The following is a 14,975-nucleotide window of genomic DNA, read 5'->3' as shown; positions in this document are numbered from 1 at the left end:
GTAGAGCAGCGTGTTCTCACCTGTCTCAATGGGGTGGGAAGTAGAGCAGCGTGTTCTACCTGTCTCAATGGGATGGGAAGTAGAGCAGCGTGTTCTACCTGTCTCAATGGGATGGGAAGTAGAGCAGCGTGTTCTACCTGTCTCAATGGGGTGGGAAGTAGAGCAGCGTGTTCTACCTGTCTCAATGGGATGGGAAGTAGAGCAGCGTGTTCTACCTGTCTCAATGGGGTGGGAAGTAGAGCAGCGTGTTCTACCTGTCTCAATGGGGTGGGAAGTAGAGCAGCGTGTTCTACCTGTCTCAATGGGGTGGGAAGTAGAGCAGCGTGTTCTACCTGTCTCAATGGGGTGGGAAGTAGAGCAGCGTGTTCTACCTGTCTCAATGGGATGGGAAGTAGAGCAGCGTGTTCTACCTGTCTCAATGGGGTGGGAAGTAGAGCAGCGTGTTCTACCTGTCTCAATGGGGTGGGAAGTAGAGCAGCGTGTTCTACCTGTCTCAATGGGGTGGGAAGTAGAGCAGCGTGTTCTACCTGTCTCAATGGGGTGGGGAAGTAGAGCAGCGTGTTCTACCTGTCTCAATGGGGTGGGAAGTAGAGCAGCGTGTTCTACCTGTCTCAATGGGATGGGAAGTAGAGCAGCGTGTTCTACCTGTCTCAATGGGGTGGGAAGTAGAGCAGCGTGTTCTACCTGTCTCAATGGGGTGGGAAGTAGAGCAGCGTGTTCTACCTGTCTCAATGGGGTGGGAAGTAGAGCAGCGTGTTCTACCTGTCTCAATGGGATGGGAAGTAGAGCAGCGTGTTCTACCTGTCTCAATGGGATGGGAAGTAGAGCAGCGTGTTCTACCTGTCTCAATGGGGTGGGAAGTAGAGCAGCGTGTTCTACCTGTCTCAATGGGATGGGAAGTAGAGCAGCGTGTTCTACCTGTCTCAATGGGGTGGGAAGTAGAGCAGCGTGTTCTACCTGTCTCAATGGGGTGGGAAGTAGAGCAGCGTGTTCTACCTGTCTCAATGGGGTGGGAAGTAGAGCAGCGTGTTCTACCTGTCTCAATGGGATGGGAAGTAGAGCAGCGTGTTCTACCTGTCTCAATGGGGTGGGAAGTAGAGCAGCGTGTTCTACCTGTCTCAATGGGATGGGAAGTAGAGCAGCGTGTTCTACCTGTCTCAATGGGATGGGAAGTAGAGCAGCGTGTTCTACCTGTCTCAATGGGATGGGAAGTAGAGCTGCGTGTTCTACCTGTCTCAATGGGATGGGAAGTAGAGCAGCGTGTTCTACCTGTCTCAATGGGATGGGAAGTAGAGCAGCGTGTTCTACCTGTCTCAATGGGGTGGGAAGTAGAGCAGCGTGTTCTACCTGTCTCAATGGGGTGGGAAGTAGAGCCGCGTGTTCTACCTGTCTCAATGGGGTGGGAAGTAGAGCAGCGTGTTCTACCTGTCTCAATGGGGTGGGAAGTAGAGCAGCGTGTTCTACCTGTCTCAATGGGGTGGGAAGTAGAGCAGCGTGTTCTACCTGTCTCAATGGGGTGGGAAGTAGAGCAGCGTGTTCTACCTGTCTCAATGGGGTGGGAAGTAGAGCAGCGTGTTCTACCTGTCTCAATGGGGTGGGAAGTAGAGCAGCGCTTCTACCTGTCTCAATGGGATGGGAAGTAGAGCAGCGTGTTCTACCTGTCTCAATGGGGTGGGAAGTAGAGCAGCGTGTTCTACCTGTCTCAATGGGATGGGAAGTAGAGCAGCGTGTTCTACCTGTCTCAATGGGGTGGGAAGTAGAGCAGCGTGTTCTACCTGTCCCAATGGGGTGGGAAGTAGAGCAGCGTGTTCTACCTGTCTCAATGGGGTGGGAAGTAGAGCAGCGTGTTCTACCTGTCTCAATGGGGTGGGAAGTAGAGCAGCGTGTTCTACCTGTCTCAATGGGATGGGAAGTAGAGCAGCGTGTTCTACCTGTCTCAATGGGGTGGGAAGTAGAGCAGCGTGTTCTACCTGTCTCAATGGGGTGGGAAGTAGAGCAGCGTGTTCTACCTGTCTCAATGGGGTGGGAAGTAGAGCAGCGTGTTCTACCTGTCTCAATGGGATGGGAAGTAGAGCAGCGTGTTCTACCTGTCTCAATGGGATGGGAAGTAGAGCAGCGTGTTCTACCTGTCTCAATGGGGTGGGAAGTAGAGCAGCGTGTTCTACCTGTCTCAATGGGATGGGAAGTAGAGCAGCGTGTTCTACCTGTCTCAATGGGGTGGGAAGTAGAGCAGCGTGTTCTACCTGTCTCAATGGGGTGGGAAGTAGAGCAGCGTGTTCTACCTGTCTCAATGGGGTGGGAAGTAGAGCAGCGTGTTCTACCTGTCTCAATGGGATGGGAAGTAGAGCAGCGTGTTCTACCTGTCTCAATGGGGTGGGAAGTAGAGCAGCGTGTTCTACCTGTCTCAATGGGATGGGAAGTAGAGCAGCGTGTTCTACCTGTCTCAATGGGATGGGAAGTAGAGCAGCGTGTTCTACCTGTCTCAATGGGATGGGAAGTAGAGCTGCGTGTTCTACCTGTCTCAATGGGATGGGAAGTAGAGCAGCGTGTTCTACCTGTCTCAATGGGATGGGAAGTAGAGCAGCGTGTTCTACCTGTCTCAATGGGGTGGGAAGTAGAGCAGCGTGTTCTACCTGTCTCAATGGGGTGGGAAGTAGAGCCGCGTGTTCTACCTGTCTCAATGGGGTGGGAAGTAGAGCAGCGTGTTCTACCTGTCTCAATGGGGTGGGAAGTAGAGCAGCGTGTTCTACCTGTCTCAATGGGGTGGGAAGTAGAGCAGCGTGTTCTACCTGTCTCAATGGGGTGGGAAGTAGAGCAGCGTGTTCTACCTGTCTCAATGGGGTGGGAAGTAGAGCAGCGTGTTCTACCTGTCTCAATGGGGTGGGAAGTAGAGCAGCGCGTTCTACCTGTCTCAATGGGATGGGAAGTAGAGCAGCGTGTTCTACCTGTCTCAATGGGGTGGGAAGTAGAGCAGCGTGTTCTACCTGTCTCAATGGGATGGGAAGTAGAATGTTCTGACCAGGTACTAGGGATGGATGGAGGTGTGGCCAGGTACTAGGGATGGAGGTGTGACCAGGTACTAGGGATGGAGGAGTGACCAGGTACTAGGGATGGAGGTGTGACCAGGTACTAGGGATGGAGGTGTGACCAGGTACTAGGGATGGAGGTGTGACCAGGTACTAGGGATGGAGGTGGGACCAGGTACTAGGGATGGAGGTGTGACCAGGTACTAGGGATGGAGGTGTGACCAGGTACTAGGGATGGAGGTGTGACCAGGTACTAAGGATGGAGGTGTGACTAGGTACTAGGGATGGAGGTGGGACCAGGTACTAGGGATGGAGGTGTGACTAGGGATGGAGGTGTGACCAGGTACTAGGGATGGAGGTGTGACCAGGCACTAGGGATGGAGGTATGACCAGGTACTGGGGATGGAGGTATGACCAGGTACTAGGGATGGAGGTGTGACCAGGTACTAGGGATGGAGGTGGGACCAGGTACTAGGGATGGAGGTGTGACCAGGTACTAGGGATGGAGGTGTGACCAGGTACTAGGGATGGAGGTGTGACCAGGTACTAAGGATGGAGGTGTGGCCAGGTACTAGGGATGGAGGTGGGACCAGGTACTAGGGATGGAGGTGTGACTAGGTACTAGGGATGGAGGTGGGACCAGGTACTAGGGATGGAGGTGTGACTAGGGATGGAGGTGTGACCAGGTACTAGGGATGGAGGTGTGACCAGGCACTAGGGATGGAGGTATGACCAGGTACTGGGGATGGAGGTATGACCAGGTACTAGGGATGGAGGTGTGACCAGGTACTAGGGATGGAGGTGGGACCAGGTACTAGGGATGGAGGTGTGACCAGGTACTAGGGATGGAGGTGTGACCAGGTACTAGGGATGGAGGTGTGACCAGGTACTAAGGATGGAGGTGTGGCCAGGTACTAGGGATGGAGGTGGGACCAGGTACTAGGGATGGAGGTGTGACTAGGTACTAGGGATGGAGGTGGGACCAGGTACTAGGGATGGAGGTGTGACTAGGGATGGAGGTGTGACCAGGTACTAGGGATGGAGGTGTGACCAGGCACTAGGGATGGAGGTATGACCAGGTACTGGGGATGGAGGTATGACCAGGTACTAGGGATGGAGGTGTGACCAGGTACTAGGGATGGAGGTGGGACCAGGTACTAGGGATGGAGGTGTGACCAGGTACTAGGGATGGAGGTGTGACCAGGTACTAAGGATGGAGGTGTGGCCAGGTACTAGGGATGGAGGTGGGACCAGGTACTAGGGATGGAGGTGTGACTAGGTACTAGGGATGGAGGTGGGACCAGGTACTAGGGATGGAGGTGTGACTAGGGATGGAGGTGGGACCAGGTACTAGGGATGGAGGTGTGACCAGGTACTAGGGATGGAGGTGTGACTAGGGATGGAGGTGTGACCAGGTACTAGGGATGGAGGTGTGACCAGGTACTAGGGATGGAGGTGTGGCCAGGTACTAGGGATGGAGGTGTGACCAGGTACTAGGGATGAAGGTGTGACCAGGTACTAGTGATGGAGGTGTGACCAGGTACTAGGGATGGAGGTGTGACCAGGTACTAGGGATGATGGGGTGTGACTAGGGATGGAGGTGTGACCAGGGACTAAGGATGGAGGTGTGACTAGGGATGGAGGTGGGACCAGGTACTAGGGATGGAGGTGTGACCAGGTACTAGGGATGGAGGTGTGACCAGGTACTAGGGATGGAGGTGTGACTAGGGATGGAGGTGGGACCAGGTACTAGGGATGGAGGTGTGACTAGGGATGGAGGTGGGACCAGGTACTAGGGATGGAGGTGTGACCAGGTACTAGGGATGGAGGTGTGACCAGGTACTAGGGATGGAGGTGGGACCAGGCACTAGGGAAGGAGGTGTGACCAGGTACTAGGGATGGAGGTGGGACCAGGTACTAGGGATGGAGGTGGGACCAGGTACTAGGGATGGAGGTGGGACCAGGTACTAGGGATGGATGTGACCAGGTACTAGGGATGGAGGTGTGACCAGGTACTAGGGATGGAGGTGTGACCAGGTACCAGGGATGGAGGTGTGACCAGGTACTAGGGATGGAGGTGGGACCAGGTACTAGGGATGGAGGTGTGACCAGGTACTAGGGATGGAGGTGTGACTAGGTACTAGGGATGGAGGTGGGACCAGGTACTAGGGATGGAGGTGTGACTAGGGATGGAGGTGGGACCAGGTACTAGGGATGGAGGTGTGACCAGGTACTAGGGATGGAGGTGTGACTAGGGATGGAGGTGTGACCAGGTACTAGGGGATGGAGGTATGACCAGGTACTAGGGATGGAGGTGTGACCAGGTACTAGGGATGGAGGTGTGGCCAGGTACTAGGGATGGAGGTGTGACCAGGTACTAGGGATGGAGGTGTGACCAGGTACTAGGGATGGAGGTGTGACCAGGTACTAGGGATGATGGGGTGTGACTAGGGATGGAAGTGTGACCAGGTACTAGGGATGGAGGTGTGACTAGGGATGGAGGTGGGACCAGGTACTAGGGATGGAGGTGTGACCAGGTACTAGGGATGGAGGTGTGACCAGGTACTAGGGATAGAGGTGTGACTAGGGATGGAGGTGGGACCAGGTACTAGGGATGGAGGTGTGACTAGGGATGGAGGTGGGACCAGGTACTAGGGATGGAGGTGTGACCAGGTACTAGGGATGGAGGTGTGACCAGGTACTAGGGATGGAGGTGTGACTAGGGATGGAGGTGTGACCAGGTACTAGGGATGGAGGTGTGACCAGGCACTAGGGATGGAGGTATGACCAGGTACTGGGGATGGAGGTATGACCAGGTACTAGGGATGGAGGTGTGACCAGGTACTAGGGATGGAGGTGGGACCAGGTACTAGGGATGGAGGTGTGACCAGGTACTAGGGATGGAGGTGTGACCAGGTACTAGGGATGGAGGTGTGACCAGGTACTAAGGATGGAGGTGTGGCCAGGTACTAGGGATGGAGGTGGGACCAGGTACTAGGGATGGAGGTGTGACTAGGTACTAGGGATGGAGGTGGGACCAGGTACTAGGGATGGAGGTGTGACTAGGGATGGAGGTGGGACCAGGTACTAGGGATGGAGGTGTGACCAGGTACTAGGGATGGAGGTGTGACTAGGGATGGAGGTGTGACCAGGTACTAGGGATGGAGGTGTGACCAGGTACTAGGGATGGAGGTGTGGCCAGGTACTAGGGATGGAGGTGTGACCAGGTACTAGGGATGAAGGTGTGACCAGGTACTAGTGATGGAGGTGTGACCAGGTACTAGGGATGGAGGTGTGACCAGGTACTAGGGATGATGGGGTGTGACTAGGGATGGAGGTGTGACCAGGTACTAAGGATGGAGGTGTGACTAGGGATGGAGGTGGGACCAGGTACTAGGGATGGAGGTGTGACCAGGTACTAGGGATGGAGGTGTGACCAGGTACTAGGGATGGAGGTGTGACTAGGGATGGAGGTGGGACCAGGTACTAGGGATGGAGGTGTGACTAGGGATGGAGGTGGGACCAGGTACTAGGGATGGAGGTGTGACCAGGTACTAGGGATGGAGGTGTGACCAGGTACTAGGGATGGAGGTGGGACCAGGCACTAGGGAAGGAGGTGTGACCAGGTACTAGGGATGGAGGTGGGACCAGGTACTAGGGATGGAGGTGGGACCAGGTACTAGGGATGGAGGTGGGACCAGGTACTAGGGATGGATGTGACCAGGTACTAGGGATGGAGGTGTGACCAGGTACTAGGGATGGAGGTGTGACCAGGTACCAGGGATGGAGGTGTGACCAGGTACTAGGGATGGAGGTGGGACCAGGTACTAGGGATGGAGTTGTGACCAGGTAATAGGGATGGAGGTGTGACTAGGTACTAGGGATGGAGGTGGGACCAGGTACTAGGGATGGAGGTGTGACTAGGGATGGAGGTGGGACCAGGTACTAGGGATGGAGGTGTGACCAGGTACTAGGGATGGAGGAGTTACTAGGGATGGAGGTGTGACCAGGTACTAGGGATGGAGGTTTGACCAGGTACTAGGGATGGAGGTGTGACCAGGTACTAGGGATGGAGGTGTGGCCAGGTACTAGGGATGGAGGTGTGACCAGGTACTAGGGATGGAGGTGTGACCAGGTACTAGGGATGGAGGTGTGACCAGGTACTAGGGATGGAGGTGTGACCAGGTACTAGGGATGATGGGGTGTGACTAGGGATGGAAGTGTGACCAGGTACTAGGGATGGAGGTGTGACTAGGGATGGAGGTGGGACCAGGTACTAGGGATGGAGGTGTGACCAGGTACTAGGGATGGAGGTGGGACCAGGTACTAGGGATAGAGGTGTGACTAGGGATGGAGGTGGGACCAGGTACTAGGGATGGAGGTGTGACTAGGGATGGAGGTGGGACCAGGTACTAGGGATGGAGGTGTGACCAGGTACTAGGGATGGAGGTGTGACCAGGTACTAGGGATGGAGGTGGGACCAGGCACTAGGGATGGAGGTGTGACCAGGTACTAGGGGATGGAGGTGGGACCAGGTACTAGGGATGGAGGTGGGACCAGGTACTAGGGATGGAGGTGTGACCAGGTACTAGGGATGGAGGTGTGACCAGGTACTAGGGATGGAGGTGTGACCAGGTACTAGGGATGGAGGTGTGACCAGGTACTAGGGATGGAGGTGTGACTAGGGATGGAGGTGGGACCAGGTACTAGGGATGGAGGTGTGACTAGGGATGGAGGTGTGGCCAGGTACTAGGGATGGAGGTGTGACTAGGTACTAGGGATGGAGGTGGGACCAGGTACTAGGGATGGAGGTGGGACCAGGTACTAGGGATGGAGGTATGACCAGGTACTAGGGATGGAGGTGGGACCATGTACTAGGGATGGATGGAGGTGTGACCAGGTACTAGGGATGGAGGTATGACCAGGTACTAGGGGATGGAGGTGGGACCAGGTACTAGGGATGGAAGTGTGACTAGGGATGGAGGTGTGGCCAGGTACTAGGGATGGAGGTGTGACTAGGGATGGAGGTGGGACCAGGTACTAGGGATGGAGGTATGACCAGGTACTAGGGATGGAGGTTTGACAAGGTACTAGGGATGGAGGTGTGACCAGGTACTAGGGATGGAGGTGTGACCAGGTACTAGGGATGGAGGTGGGACCAGGTACTAGGGATGGAGGTGGGACCAGGTACTAGGGATGGAGGTGTGACCAGGTACTAGGGATGGAGGTGGGACTAGGTACTAGGGATGGAGGTGTGACCAGGTACTAGGGATGGAGGTGGGACTAGGTACTAGGGATGGAGGTGTGACCAGGTACTAGGGATGGAGGTGTGACTAGGGATGGAGGTGTGACCAGGTACTAGGGATGGAGGTGTGACCAGGTACTAGGGATGGAGGTGTGACCAGGTACTAGGGATGGAGGTGTGACCAGGTACTAGGGATGGAGGTGTGACCAGGTACTAGGGATGGAGGTGTGACCAGGTACTGGGGATGGAGGTATGACCAGGTACTGGGGATGGAGGTATGACCAGGTACTAGGGATGGATGGAGGTGTGACCAGGTACTAGGGATGGAGGTGTGACCAGGTACTAGGGATGGAGGTGGGACCAGGTACTAGGGATGGAGGTGTGACCAGGTACTAGGGATGGAGGTGTGACCAGGTACTAGGGATGGAGGTGGGACCAGGTACTAGGGATGGAGGTGTGACCAGGTACTAGGGATGGAGGTGGGACCAGGTACTAGGGATGGAGGTGTGACCAGGTACTAGGGATGGAGGTGTGACCAGGTACTAGGGATGGAGGTGGGACCAGGTACTAGGGATGGAGGTGTGACCAGGTACTAGGGATGGAGGTGTGACCAGGTACTAGGGATGGAGGTATGACCAGGTACTAGGGATGGAGGTGTGACCAGGTACTAGGGATGGAGGTATGACCAGGTACTGGGGATGGAGGTATGACCAGGTACTAGGGATGGAGGTGTGACCAGGTACTAGGGATGGAGGTGTGACTAGGGATGGAGGTGTGACTAGGGATGGAGGTGGGACCAGGTACTAGGGATGGAGGTGTGACTAGGGATGGAGGTGGGACCAGGTACTAGGGATGGAGGTATGACCAGGTACTGGGGATGGAGGTATGACCAGGTACTAGGGATGTAGGTGTGACCAGGTACTAGGGATGGAGGTGTGACCAGGTACTAGGGATGGAGGTGGGACCAGGTACTAGCGATGGAGGTGTGACCAGGTACTAGGGATGGAGGTGTGACCAGGTACTGGGGATGGAGGTGTGACCAGGTACTGGGGATGGAGGTATGACCAGGTACTAGGGATGGAGGTGTGACCAGGTACTAGGGATGGAGGTGTGACTAGGGATGGAGGTGGGACCAGGTACTAGGGATGGAGGTGTGACTAGGGATGGAGGTGGGGCCAGGTACTAGGGATGGAGGTATGACCAGGTACTGGGGATGGAGGTGTGACCAGGTACTAGGGATGGAGGTGGGACCAGGCACTAGGGATGGAGGTGTGACCAGGTACTAGGGATGGAGGTGTGACCAGGTACTAGGGATGGAGGTGGGACCAGGTACTAGGGATGGAGGTGTGACCAGGTACTAGGGATGGAGGTGGGACCAGGTACTAGGGATGGAGGTATGACCAGGTACTAGGGATGGAGGTGTGACTAGGGATGGAGGTGTGACTAGGTACTAGTGATGGAGGTATGACCAGGTACTAGTGATGGAGGTGTGACTAGGGATGGAGGTGGGACCAGGTACTAGGGATGGAGGTGTGACCAGGTACTAGGGATGGAGGTGTGACCAGGTACTAGGGATGGAGGTGTGACCAGGTACTAGGGATGGAGGTATGACCAGGTACTAGGGATGGAGGTATGACCAGGTACTAGGGATGGAGGTATGACCAGGTACTAGGGATGGAGGTATGACCAGGTACTAGGGATGGAGGTGTGACCAGGTACTAGGGATGGAGGTATGACCAGGTACTAGGGGATGGAGGTGTGACCAGGTACTAGGGATGGAGGTATGACCAGGTACTAGGGATGGAGGTATGACCAGGTACTAGTGATGGAGGTGGGACCAGGTACTAGGGATGGAGGTATGACCAGGTACTAGGGATGGAGGTGTGACCAGGTACTAGGGATGGAGGTATGACCAGGTACTAGGGATGGAGGTGTGACCAGGTACTAGGGATGGAGGTATGACCAGGTACTGGGGATGGAGGTGTGACCAGGTACTAGGGATGGAGGTGGGACCAGGCACTAGGGATGGAGGTGTTACCAGGTACTAGGGATGGAGGTGTGACCAGGTACTAGGGATGGAGGTGGGACCAGGTACTAGGGATGGAGGTGTGACCAGGTACTAGGGATGGAGGTATGACCAGGTACTAGGGATGGAGGTATGACCAGGTACTAGGGATGGAGGTGTGACCAGGTACTGGGGATGGAGGTGTGACCAGGTACTAGGGATGGAGGTGTGACCAGGTACTAGGGATGGAGGTGTGACCAGGTACTGGGGATGGAGGTATGACCAGGTACTAGGGATGGAGGTGTGACCAGGTACTAGGGATGGAGGTGGGACCAGGTACTAGGGATGGAGGTGTGACCAGGTACTAGGGATGGAGGTGGGACCAGGTACTAGGGATGGAGGTGGGACCAGGTACTAGGGATGGAGGTGTGACCAGGTACTAGGGATGGAGGTGGGACCAGGTACTAGGGATGGAGGTGTGACCAGGTACTAGGGATGGAGGTGTGACCAGGTACTAGGGATGGATGTATGACCAGGTACTAGGGATGGAGGTGTGACCAGGTACTAGGGATGGAGGTGTGACTAGGGATGGAGGTGGGGCCAGGTACTAGGGATGGAGGTATGACCAGGTACTGGGGATGGAGGTGTGACCAGGTACTAGGGATGGAGGTGGGGCCAGGTACTAGGGATTGAGGTGTGACCAGGTACTAGGGATGGAGGTATGACCAGGTACTAGGGATGGAGGTATGACCAGGTACTAGGGATGGAGGTATGACCAGGTACTAGGGATGGAGGTATGACCAGGTACTGGGGATGGAGGTGTGACCAGGTACTAGGGATGGAGGTATGACCAGGTACTAGGGATGGAGGTGTGACCAGGTACTAGGGATGGAGGTATGACCAGGTACTAGGGATGGAGGTGTGACCAGGTACTAGGGATGGAGGTGTGACCAGGTACTAGGGATGGAGGTATGACCAGGTACTAGGGATGGAGGTGTGACCAGCCCATTCGGAAAGTATTCAGACCCCTTAACTTTTTACACATTTTGTTACGTTACAACCCTGTTCTAAAAATGATGAAATAAATATTTTTTCCTCATCAATCGACACACATTACCCCTTAATGACAAAGCGAAAGCTGTTTTAATGGATGTGTAGTTTGTCCTTTTTTTCACTGCATCCAACTTGCTGATTTGAAGTCATACAGTTAGCTTTAAGTAAACTTTTGTGAAATTCTTTGAAAGCGGATGTTTTCTTGAGAAGTGTCAAAACAGGAAAGGCTTTTACCCTGAAGACGATTGGGAAATATTTACATGTTGGAGTAACATCATGAATGTCACTCACAGGACTTCCTCACTGATATCACAGATTCTGGGAAGGCCCTCGTGTAAAAATGCCTCATCAAAATGTTAACATTTAATTATATTTATTATCCGCATTAAAATATCGGCCTCCTTGACCCCCAACGATCGGTATCGGCATCAGCGTTTAAAAAAAAATCATTCTCTAATCTAAACTTACATTTTAGTCATTTAGCAGACGCTCTTATCCAGAGCGACTTATATTAGTGAATGCATACATTTCATACATTTTTAGTTATTTTTTTCTCCGTACTGGTCCCCCGTGGGAATCGAACCCACAACCCTGGCGTTGCAAAAACCATGCTCTACCAACTGAGCCACATGGGACCGTGTGGTCGAATACTGACCGGGCAAATTGTCGCTCTCTGCCCCCCATGGCAAAAATAAGTATAATTGCAGAAAAATTGCTTTAAAGGTCCAATGCATCTGTTTTTATCTCATTATCAAATCCTTCCTGGGTAACAATTAAGTACCTTAATGTGATTTTTTTTTTTTTTAATTAGAAACAAAAATAGCTTCATAGCAAAGATTATATTTCTCAAGCAAGAATTTAGCTAGGACTGTCTGGGAGTGGTCTGAGAGGGGAGGGGAAAACTGAACACTAGTTGTTATTGGCAGAGAGGTTTGGAACTCTCTTTCTTATTCGTCAATGAACTAATTTACCGCATGGTGACGTCACCATGGAAAGACAAGCAACTCCACCCCACCAAAACAGGCTGAAATTTCAGGCGGTCTTTTCAAACAGCTCATCTACTAAAAGGGTAATATCATCATTTTCGCAGTACGATTCCAACCTCAAGCCTGGAAATATATATCTAAAACACAAGAAAATCTAATCTTTGATTGCAACATGGTCTCTACGCCCCATGGCAAAATGTATAGAATTATAGGAAATTAACTTTAAAACTAAACATTTTCTCTCCACCGTCAAGACGGTGACCAATAAAATGTTTTCCCGCGAGGTGGGGGGCCCTCCCCAACCAAATCTCACTTAGGGCCCCCAAATACCTAGAGCCGGGCGAGAGAGAGAGAGAGAGAGAGAGAGAAGGGAGGTGTACCTCTCTGTCTGTGTGTCTGAGCTGGTCCAGGATGATCTGAGGTCTTTCAGACAACGCCCCCTACAGGTCAAACGGGAGAAGGGTCAGAGCTGTGTGTGTGTGTGCGTGTGTGTGTGTGTGTGTGTGTGTGTTGTGTGTGTGTGATACCTTCTTCTCCAGGACAGCATAACCGGCGTCTGCGCTGGCGGACTCTCGGCGGTCGTCAAGGCGACCGTGTCCAGGCACCCGGGCGTAACCAGGGGGAGGAGCCATAGAGGTCACAGGGGTCACGGAGGAGGAGGAAGAGGAGGAAGAGGAGAGAGAGCGAACGTTCTCCTTCTGTCTGTTCTGACTCTTAGCCCAACGCTCCATGTCCTTTGCTATCTGAGAACACACATTAGCACACCTATGTAGCTTAGTGTGTGTGTGTTGTGGTGTATGTATGTATGTATGTATGTATGTATGTATGTATGTATGTATGTATGTATGTGTGTGTGTGTGTGTGTGTGTGTGTGTGTGTGTGTGTATGTGTGTGTGTGTGTGTGTGTGTGTGTGTGTGTGTGTGTGTGTGTGTGTGTGTGTGTGTGTGTGTGTGTGTGTGTGTGTGTGTGTGTGTGTGTGTGTGTGTGTGTGTGTGTGTGTGTGTGTGTGTGTGTTACCTGTTGAGCTGTCTTGTTTTTGGGCTTCTTCTCCTTGCCTCCAGGAGCAGCAGAGGGAGGATCAGGGGGGTGGACTTATCACCGGGGGCAACGGCAGCCTCAGCTGTTGATTGGGCGGGAGCTGGAACATATGTTTGCTTCTCTCCGTCCCAGTACATATACTGCTGAGTGACCCCGTTATAGTAGTACTAGAGGAGAGGAGAGGAGAGAGAGGGTCGTAGTAGAGTCCAGATAGAGGGTCGTAGTAGAGTCCGGTTAGAGGGTCGTAGTAGAGTCCAGTTAGAGGGTCGTAGTAGAGTCCGGTTAGAGGGTCGTAGTAGAGTCCGGTTAGAGGGTCGTAGTAGAGTCCGGTTAGAGGGTCGTAGTAGAGTCCAGTTAGAGGGTCGTAGTAGAGTCCAGTTAGAGGGTCGTAGTAGAGTCCGGTTAGAGGGTCGTAGTAGAGTTCAGTTAGAGGGTCGTAGTAGAGTCCAGTTAGAGGGTCGTAGTAGAGTCCAGATAGAGGGTCGTAGTAGAGTCCAGATAGAGGGTCGTAGTAGAGTCCAGATAGAGGGTCGTAGTAGAGTCCAGTTAGAGGGTCGTAGTAGAGTCCAGTTAGAGGGTCGTAGTAGAGTCCAGTTAGAGGGTCGTAGTAGAGTCCAGTTAGAGGGTCGTAGTAGAGTCCGGTTAGAGGGTCGTAGTAGAGTCCGGTTAGAGGGTCGTAGTAGAGTCCAGATAGAGGGTCATAGTAGAGTCCAGTTAGAGGGTCGTAGTAGAGTCCAGTTAGAGGGTCGTAGTAGAGTCCAGTTAGAGGGTCGTAGTAGAGTCCAGTTAGAGGGTCGTAGTAGAGTCCGGTTAGAGGGTCGTAGTAGAGTCCAGTTAGAGGGTCGTAGTAGAGTCCAGTTAGAGGGTCGTAGTAGAGTCCGGTTAGAGGGTCGTAGTAGAGTTCAGTTAGAGGGTCGTAGTAGAGTACGGTTAGAGGGTCGTAGTAGAGTCCAGTTAGAGGGTCGTAGTAGAGTCCGGTTAGAGGGTCGTAGTAGAGTCCAGATAGAGGGTCGTAGTAGAGTCCAGTTAGAGGGTCATAGTAGAGTCCGGTTAGAGGGTCGTAGTAGAGTCCAGTTAGAGGGTCGTAGTAGAGTCCAGATAGAGGGTCGTAGTAGAGTCCAGTTAGAGGGTCGTAGTAGAGTCCAGATAGAGGGTCGTAGTAGAGTCCGGTTAGAGGGTCGTTGTGGAGTTCAGTTAGAGGGTCGTAGTAGAGTCCGGTTAGAGGGTCGTAGTAGAGTCCGGTTAGAGGGTGGTAGTAGAGTCCAGTTAGAGGGTCGTAGTAGAGTCCGGTTAGAGGGTCGTAGTAGAGTCCAGTTAGAGGGTCGTAGTAGAGTCCAGTTAGAGGGTCGTAGTAGAGTCCGGTTAGAGGGTCGTAGTAGAGTCCGGTTAGAGGGTCGTAGTAGAGTCCGGTTAGAGGGTCGTAGTAGAGTCCGGTTAGAGGGTCGTAGTAGAGTCCGGATAGAGGGTCGTAGTAGAGTCCGGTTAGAGGGTCGTAGTAGAGTCCAGTTAGAGGGTCGTAGTAGAGTCCAGTTAGAGGGTCGTAGTAGAGTCCAGTTAGAGGGTCGTAGTAGAGTCCGGTTAGAGGGTCGTAGTAGAGTCCAGTTAGAGGGTCGTAGTAGAG

The 14,975-nt window shown here is 53.4% G+C and overlaps 1 protein-coding gene across 1 annotated transcript in view; it reads right to left on the bottom strand.

Annotated features, from left to right (window-relative positions):
- Window positions 1–12,506: 12,506 nt before the first annotated feature.
- LOC106572966 (RNA-binding protein 10-like) overlaps window positions 12,507–14,975 on the bottom strand; it is a gene marked incomplete at its 5' end in the record, with an annotated part of 59,836 nt that continues 57,367 nt past the window's right edge. The window contains 4 exon segments of the mRNA XM_045713071.1: window positions 12,507–12,755; window positions 12,843–13,058; window positions 13,334–13,399; window positions 13,402–13,521. Of these exon segments, the coding sequence (XP_045569027.1) occupies window positions 12,522–12,755; window positions 12,843–13,058; window positions 13,334–13,399; window positions 13,402–13,521 (636 nt within the window).

Source organism: Salmo salar, unplaced genomic scaffold (assembly GCF_905237065.1).
Source record: "Salmo salar unplaced genomic scaffold, Ssal_v3.1, whole genome shotgun sequence".
NCBI lineage: Eukaryota > Metazoa > Chordata > Actinopteri > Salmoniformes > Salmonidae > Salmo > Salmo salar.
The sequence above is the reverse complement of the archived record's forward strand: the minus strand, read 5'-3'. Positions and strand labels throughout refer to the sequence as shown.